At 41.7% G+C, this 9,584-nt stretch overlaps 1 protein-coding gene across 1 annotated transcript; it reads right to left on the reverse strand.

Moving 5' to 3' along the window:
- Nucleotides 1,560-3,486, reverse strand: LOC109229199 (protein DGCR14). The gene has a single exon (XM_019394544.1). It carries the CDS (start codon nucleotides 3,299-3,301, stop codon nucleotides 1,751-1,753), a length of 1,551 nt encoding a protein of 516 aa, XP_019250089.1. The 5' UTR covers nucleotides 3,302-3,486; the 3' UTR covers nucleotides 1,560-1,750.

A 9,584-nucleotide genomic window follows, 5' to 3' on the forward strand; every position in this document is an offset into this window, starting at 1 on the left:
TCCAATTTCAGTTAACTACCTCAATATGAATAATCTACAAACGTATTTTTCACTTCATCAAATTCTAAAAAGGAAATCAAATAATTCAGATTGCAGTTGTGGAATTGTCACAGATAATCTGGATTGCAGTTGTGGAATTCTCACCTTTATCAGCCATTTAAACCATTGTATCTTCTCCTATATGACACCTTACAACATAAAACCAGTGACGGAGGCAGGATCTCCACGAAGGAGGTTTTGAACCCCCTTGACCACTAAACTACATTCTTGGGTTGTGTTAAGGGGGGTCAAAACTTAATATATAGAGGTAAAAAACAAATTTTGCCTTGTATATTCAGTGTAATTTTTCGGCGAAGGGAATTCGGGTAACCCCCTTCCGCCCCCTAATAAAACAACCAAAAATTTTGTCCAACCACTGCATTATAGCATGAAGAGAACAATTCTGCTAACAAATTCAAAAGAGGCAAGAAGGAAAGTGAGCAGAACTGCTCTGACAATACAAATATAACCTATTGTCTCAAGAAGAGCTGGCACCAGTGAAATCCCAAAACCCAATATCTATGAGGCTTCTAACTATTTTTTTTCTCATCCAATTCAAAAGAACCATAGTTGGCCTTACAAAAGAACTTGGTCTCCATATATACTGTTCTACCCTGGCTAGTTTTAATAGGCACCAGAGTCTTCGGATAAGATGTCGGGGGATTAAATATCCTTTACTCTGTGCAAATAAAGGGGCTGAGTTCACTGTTCGTTTGATATCCCTTTATGCTTCATCGCCCGAACAATCTCAACAATATTCACAAGCACTACAAGGTGCAATGATCATGAATCTTTCATAATATTACATTGGTAGAATTTGATTATGATGAGCAAAAGACCAAGAGGATATATCACTCTTACCACTATCAGTATATAGCATGCAAATTCACCATGAGAAAATTAACAGTATGAGTAGATAAATATTTGGAACATCATAATAGCTTGTTCTTTTTTTAACAGTATATCACATGCGAAAATCACATGAATACAACTGATTACTCTACTACTTTTCACTTCTAACTGGTAAAGTCATTCTCCTACTCAGGAGGGAGAACCTCTTAAAATCTCTTGGTAATACAATAATCTTTTAACACAGCACATTCTTAGTACTGGTTCTTATTAATAATTATAAATACCTTATCTTCTGGGGGAAAAAAAAAAGATGTCAAATACATGTCTTGGTGCTACTTGGTCATGACTATAATTACGCCTCTATAAATAACAAAAGTGTGAAGAAACACCAACACAAACAGGTAAGCTACTATAGAATCAAAATAGCTGAAATTAAAAAATCATCAGTTTGCCACCAAGAATTTCCATTGCTTTAAACAACAACAACCCAGTAGAATCCCACTAGTGGGGTCTGGGGAGGGTAGAGTGTACGCAGACCTTACCCTTACCCCGGAGGGATAGAGAAGTTGTTTCCGGGATTTCCATTGCTTTAAAATAGAGTTCAAATGAATAAGAAGCTTTCCCGTAAGGGAATAGCTCAACTTACTTGACAAAACTAAAGCTCTCGGTCCATAAAGTGATGAGTAAATAAGCAGAACAAGAAAAAGGTACGACACATAATCGAAACAAGCACATTCAAGATATCAACATTTACAGACATCAACTGATGCAAAGACAATATTAAGTAAAGCTCAGGTGTAGAAGACAAGAATTAGTACAGTTAAAAGGTAGTCATCAATAAAACATTGCTGACATACAATTACCAAGGAGGATTAGAGCCCTCTCTTACAGATGGTGACCTGGAATCTGCACTACCTTCTCTTCCTAACCTTGACAAACTCCTACCAGCTTTAGGAGTACTCAATCCAGGACTTGCACCACGGTAACTTGCTCGAAGAGACTCATCTAAAGTGTGAGAAGACTTGGCGATTGCCTTTCGCATAAACTTCTGTGCAGCAGGTGAAAGAGGGCGTGCACTTGGACTAGCACTCCCTCCTCTAACTGGTGAAGGTAATGGTGGTTTCTGAAACATCTTTGACCTCTCCCTCAACTTACGAGCAGCCTCACGAGATAAAGAATGAGCCTTCATATCTCTAGAGGGTGGCATTGGTATCTTATATTGAGGGCCTTCACCTCTTCCACCAATATCAATGGGTGTGTCCTCCTGCTCCAGCCTTAGAGGTGTTCCTTCAATTTCTCCCCATGTTATAAACGGAGATTCATCCGCACCAGGAGCGGGCGAAGGAGTCTTAACAAAACTATATCCATTCTCAGCCTTCTTTCCTGACTCAACAAAGAACTGATTTGGGGTCTTCCGCAGATCTTCCAAATCATACCTCTTCAACTTATCCTCACCTCTATCATGAAAATAAACAGGAGTCGCCCCATGAACGGGTGTATAAAGCACAGCCACTGTCTCGTCCTCTTTAGGCTGAGACTCCATCATTTTACCATGAAACCTCGTATTCACCTTACTAATCTCTTTCGTCAATCCCTTGAGCCTCTCAGCTCTTTCCTCTTCGGTCAAGGCTACCTCCCCATTATCAGCCGGATGATACATCAGCAAATTCTTAGCACAATATTTCCACCCTTCCAATGTAGCCACTGGCTGATCCGACGTCCCATATCCATCAGTAACTACCTTGGCCCTCTTAGAATCCTCAATCAACATAACATCCTCCCCCTTTTCACCTTCCAACAAATACCCATATTTCTCTTTCCTTTTTCTATTAACTTTCTCAATTATCTTCGAAAAACTCTCATTGTCCTCACTCGTATACCTCCTAAAAAACTCATCTAACGTCAATGACACGTCCACATCCACCTCATCATCACCCTCAGCATTATCACTAGCACTAGACAAATTATTACCCTTAACTACACTAGGGGTAGGGGTTTTATAAGGATCATCAAAGGGGGTAGTGGAATTTCGAAAGAAAGTTGAACCGGGGGTTCGAAATTTACCTCCAGTGTTCGATCCAACAGCTTTACCTCCCCTTCGCTCGATGATTTTTAACTGAGCATCTCGGATTTGAACCGGGTCGCCTGTGCGAACCGCTTCAAGCCAATCGAGCCGATCACGAAGCTTTGGGATATCCGGGAAGAAATCGCGCTCGATTATTTTTTCTATTGCAGCCACGTAGGTATCTTCGTCTAGTACTTTGTTACGGTGTTTGTTGATTGGTACTGTTGAAGATGAATTGTTGTTGGTGGTGGTGATAAGGGTTGAATTAGGGTTTTGCTCGGCGACAGACGGTGAAGGAGACGGTGTTGAAAGGTGACGGGGGGAGTGGCCCGGCGATAACAACATGGTTGGGAGGAAAAATTTGAGATTTGGGAAGAGATTGAGAGAATTCTTGAGTTTTTCTTTTCTTTTTTTGGAAACTACGACGAGAGGAAAGGTGAGGAGGATAAATTGAGATTTGGGTAACAGTGGACAATATGGCGGCGGCAATAGATTTGTGAAGGGAATAACCAGCTTGTCCTCTAATTATTTTGAGCGCGTTCTCCTTGTCCCCACTAAAGGTTTATTTTGCCAAAAACCAAATATTTTTTACTATGATCTTAAATATAATGTAGTACTCTCTCTATTATAAAAACATATCTAAGTATTTTTCTTTTTAGTATGTTCCAAAATAAATGATATATTTTTAAATTTAGAAATAAGTCAACTTCAAACTCTTCATTTTATCCATTTTCTCCTTAATGAGAAATTTTTATAACCACACAAATACCATGACCCCATAAAGCTTTTAACACAAGTTTCAAATAAAAAGATACATATATATATATATATATATATATATATATATATATATATATATTACACATATTAAGAATCTCGCAAAGCCTAATCAACACATAATTATATGGTCACTCATCAATTAATGTAAAAGTATTTTAGCATCAGATAATATCTAATTCTTCTTTCTTGCTCTCTTTTATCGATATAATGATAAATTTTATTATACCTATAACCATGAGCGAGGCATGTTTATCTTTTATATTAATTGTATACGGTCAAAATCATGTGTCCCCGATTTCGTAGGCTCGGGGGGTCGCATCGAGAACGAGTTCAATATGGACTGGGCTCGAGCCCGATGGCAGAATACGAAACTCGAATATCGAAGTGAGCGATGAATATTGGGGCCGAGTATGGCCAACCTCGAGAAAATACCGTTATGGTTTTATAACAGAGAGAGCGAGATTCCCGCGGTGGTCTTGAGATCACGGCGTAAATTCTGGAACGGATTTGTACTAGACGGTTAGACATATGTATAATAAGATTCCCTACTACAATTAGAATTGTACCTTATTTAGGATTACCCTACTATATAAAGGGGACCCCAATCATTTGTAACGCATCATCATTCACTGAGAAGAGAATATACATTTCCACTTTCTTGCCTACTGCTCATTTGAATCAACTTATCATTATTTTACTGTTCTTGTTCATTTACCTCGAGGTCGTCATTGCTCAAGGTCGAGGTCTGCTTATATGTTGGTTTGACTTACCTTACTCTTTAATTTACACACTTGATTCCTTGCTTATAAGTTAGTATTAGTTTAAATCACATATCTTTAAAATCACAATACAAGTTTAATTGCTACTCGGATTTTTAGGGTAAACAGTTTGGTGCACACCGTGGGGCTAAAGATAATAGTGATTATTTCAGTACTGATTCTGATAACACACGTTATTTTCACACTTGTTATCGTCAAGAATTTTTGTTCTCAAGTTAAAACATGTCAGACTCACAAAACGCACCCGTACGTGGCGATGATGGTCTTGGATTTCACGGGGAAAACAATAATGTAGTTGCTCCGGGAGCCGATGCACCACCGATTAACCCTGGGGAAGTGCCGATTGTGGAACCAGACGATATTAGTTCACACATTGCTTTGAATGTGGATTTAGGCGCAGACCCCGGAGGAAGTGTACGCAGGGAAGTCCGATCTGGTAGCTAAGGAACACAGGGTATAATGGTTTTGATAAACATATCGATCCCGCAGAAGCACCTCGATTATCGGAGTATAATTTCAGGATCGATGCATCGGGGATCATATCGGCCATCGGAAGGATCAAAGACACCAGGTGGCCCAGACCTATACAAACCGATCCTTCTCAAAGAAATCCAAACTTGATGTGTAAGTATCACGGCACGCATGGCCATAGGACCGAAGACTGCAGACAACTGAGGGAGGAGGTAGCTCGATTGTTCAACGAGGGCCATCTTCGAGAGTTTCTCAATGATCAAGCTAAGAATAATTTCAGAGAAAGAGACACCAAAGAAAAGAATGAGCAGGAAGAACCGCAGCATGTAATTCATATGATCGTTGGCGGGGCCGATGTTCCGCAAGGGCCTATATTCAAACGAACCAAGGTGTCGATCACCAGAGAGAAGCGGACTCAGGGCTATGTGCCCGAAAACATCCTATTGTTCAATGACGAAGAAGCAGATGGCATTTATCAAACACACATCGACGCCCTGGTAATTTCTATTTTGTTAAATAAAATTAAAATTAAACGTGTTCTAGTGGATCCAGGTAGCTCAGCAAACAAAATCAGATCAAGGGTCGTAGAGCAGCTCGGCCTGCAGGACCAAATTGTGTCTACATCTCGAGTCCTAAACGGCTTCAACATGGCAAGCGAAATAACGAAGGGGGGATAATCTTACCAGTGAACGTGGCCGGTACCATCCAAGATACAAAATTCCATGTCATTGAAGGCAACATGAGATATAATGCACTGCTCGGGAGGCCATGGATCCACAACATGAGGGCAGTACCGTCGACCCTTCATCCGATGATGAAACTCCCAACAGTGGATGGTGCAGAAATAGTTTACGGGGAACAACACGCTGCAAAGGAAATGTTTGTAGTCGATAAGGTGACGCCGATACCAGCGCCTTCGACCTCAGAAAACTCGAGCACCAAAGATAAACAGATGGCCGAATAACAATCACCGTCACCAGCTTCGACCAAACCGGAGAAACAGGTAATCGAATAAGAAGAAGAGGATTTCCTTACTCCTCGAACTTTCGTTGTTCCCGAAGAATCAGATGCAACCAGTCAACGGGTCGAAGAGATGGAACAGGTGATACTGATCGAGCATCTACCCGAACGTAAGGTATACTTAGGAACGGGGTTAACCCCCGAACTCAGGAAAAAGCTCATTCAATTTTTTATCGATAACATAGATTGTTTTGCTTGGTCCCATTTAGACATAACAGGGATCCCGCCGGAAATAACAACACACTGGCTAAGCCTTGACCCCAGGTTCAAACCAGTGAAGCAAAAAAGAAGGCCCCAGTCCGAGGTGAAACATGCATTCATAAAGGATGAGGTAACTAAGCTTCTTAAAATAGGATCTATTCGGGAGGTAAAATACCTCGAGTGGTTAGCCAACGTAGTTGTAGTCCCTAAAAAAGGTAAAAAACTTAGAATGTGCGTAAATTACAAGGATTTAAGCAAGGCATGCCCTAAAGACTCTTTTTCGCTGCCTAACATCGATCACATGATCGACGCCACGGTTGGCCATGAGATCCTTACCTTTCTTGATGCTTATTTCGGGTACAATCAAATTCAGATGAACTCGGAAGACCAGGAGAAGACCTCATTTATCACTAAGTATAGAACATACTGTTACAATGTGATGCCCTTCGGGCTAAAGAATGTAGGAGCTACATACCAACGCCTAGTTAGCAAAATGTTCGAGGAACAGATAGGTAAATCAATGGAATTTTACATTGACGATATGTAGGTTAAGTCCCTGCGCACAGAGGACTATTTAATTCATTTGCAGGAAACATAAAAAATAACGAGGAAGTAAAACATGAAGCTTAACCCAGAAAAATATGCCTTCGGGGTCGGCTCGGGCAAGTTCATCAGCTTCATGGTATCAAATCGGGGAATCAAAATCAATCCCGACAAGATCAAGGCCATCGAATATCACCATCGTAGATAGTGTAAAAGAGTACAAAGGCTAAGAGAACGGATAGCCGCCTTGGGCCGATTCATTTCGAGGTCATCAGATCGAAGTCACAGGTTCTTTTCCTTACTCAAAAAGAAAAATAATTTCGCATGGACCCCAGAATGCCAGCAAGTTTGGAGGAATTGAAGCGATACTTATCGAGCCCAACTCACTCCGAAGGTGGATGAGAAGTTGTACTTATACTTGGCAGTGTCCGAAATAGCGGTAAGTGGTGTACTAGTTCGAGAAGAGCAAGGTACGCAGCTCCCTATCTATTACGTAAGTCGGACTTTAGGAGATGCTAAAACTAGATATCCACACCAAAAGTTGGCATTTGCATTAATAAGCGCATCTACAAAGCTAAAGCCATATTTCCAGTGTCACCCCATATGTGTGCTAACCACTTATCCTCTCCGAAATGTTTTGCATACGATTGGCCAAATGGGCCATAGAACTTAGCGGGTACAATATCGAATATCAACCCCAAACGTCCATCAAGTCTCAAATCTTAGCTGACTTCGTGGCCGATTTTACGCCGACCCTCGTACCCGAAGTGGAGAAAGAACTTCTGCTAAAATTGGGTACATCATCGGGGGTATGGACCCTCTTCACGGATGGTGCCTCGAATGTGTAAGGGTCCGGGCTTGGCATCGTTTTGAAACCACCTACAGGTAACACTATTAGGCAATCTATCAAAACTTCTAGGTTGACTAATAATGAGGCCGAGTATGAGGCCATGATTGCAGGTCTTGAGCTAGCTAAAAGCTTGGGGGCAGAAGTCGTTGAAACTAAGTGTGATTCTCTGTTGGTGGTGAACCAAGTAAACAAAAGTTTCGAAGTTCGAGAGGATAGGATGCAAAGATATCTGGACAAGCTACAGGTTTGCACCGCTTCAAGGAGTGGATTCCAGATCATGTACCTCGAGAACAAAACAGTGAGGTCGATGCACTTGTAAACTTGGGGTCATTAGTCGATGAAGATGATATTATCCCGGGGACTGTCGTCCAATTATCGAGATCTAGAGTCGATGAGGGTCATGCCGAGATAAATTCTACAAGTTTGACATGGGATTGGAGGAATAAGTACGTTGAATATTTAAAAAATGGGAAGCTCCCATCGGACCATAAAGAATCAAGGGCTTTACGTACCAAGGCTGCTCGGTTCACACTAGATGAAGATGGAACATTATACAGAAGGATATTCGATGGGCCATTAGCAGTATGTTTAGGGCCGGGGGACACCGATTATGTTTTAAGAGAGATCCACGAAGGCACTTGTGAAAACCACTCCGGCGCCGAGTCTTTGATTCGCAAAATTATTAGAGTAGGATATTACTAGGATAACATGGAAAAAGACACCAAGGAGTTTGTCAGAAAATGCGATAAATGTCAAAGCTTTGCACCAATGATTCATCAGCCCGAGGAGCAACTTCATTCAGTCCTGTCCCCGTGGCCTTTCATGAAATGGGGAATGGACATCATCGGCCCTCGACCAACGGCCCCAGGTAAAGCTAAATTCATTTTGTTTATAACTGACTACTTTTCTAAATGGGTGGAAGCATAGGCCTTCGAGAAGGTCAGAGAAAAGGAAGTTATAGACTTCATCTGGGACCACATCGTATGTCGATTCGGGATACCTGCCGAAATCATATGCGACAACGGGAAGCAATTCGTCGGCAACAAGGTAACGGAGTTCCTCGAAGCACACAAAGTAAAAAGGATCTTATCAATGCCGTACCACCCGAGCGGGAACGGACAGGCCGAATCGACAAACAAGACTATCATTCAAAACTTAAAGAAAAGGTTGAACGACGCAAAAGGAAAATGGAGAGAAGTTCTACCCGATATTCTGTGGGCATATCGAACGACATCGAAGTCTAGCACGGGGGCAACCCCGTTCTCTTTAGTATACGGCTCCGAGGCCTTAATTCCAATCGAGGTTGGGGAACCCAGCGCCAGATTTTGGCATGCATCGGAGGAATCAAATTACGAGGCTATGAATACTAGCCTCGAGTTTAGATGAAAAATGCGAAGCTGCACTTGTTCGGATGGCTCCGCAGAAGCAAATAATCGAAAGATACTATAATAGAAGAACCAACCTTCGACACTTCGGAATCGGGGACTTAGTTCTAAGTAAAGTCACCCTCAATACTTGAGACCCGAATGAAGGGAAACTAGGCCCGAATTAGGAAGGACCGTACCGAGTCATCGGAAAGGGATCCTACAAACTTGGCACGATGGAAGGCGAACAATTACCAAACAATTGGAATGTGTTCGTTACTCAAACGATATTATTGCTAAGGTATGACCTTCTCCCCCTTTCCATTTATATTTAATACTAACTCGTTGCAGATTTTCGATCGATGACGTCGAGGGCACCCTTCTACACGAAGACCCTAGGTTTTAAAGCACGCGTTGCGCTCCTTTTCCCTTATATCGGGTTTTATCCCAAATGGATTTTTCCGGCGAGGTTTTTAACAAGGCAACAACTATGTGCTACCTACGGAAAATACAACAGTATCCAAGGCTTCTTTTCAATCAACCTCGAATACTGGGGGGCATCACCCTCGGAGATTATATTGTCGAGGAAAATACTTCACGCCAGAGGGCCTCGATAGGAA

The sequence above is a fragment of the Nicotiana attenuata genome, chromosome 7 (genome assembly GCF_001879085.1).
Source record: "Nicotiana attenuata strain UT chromosome 7, NIATTr2, whole genome shotgun sequence".
Lineage (NCBI taxonomy): Eukaryota > Viridiplantae > Streptophyta > Magnoliopsida > Solanales > Solanaceae > Nicotiana > Nicotiana attenuata.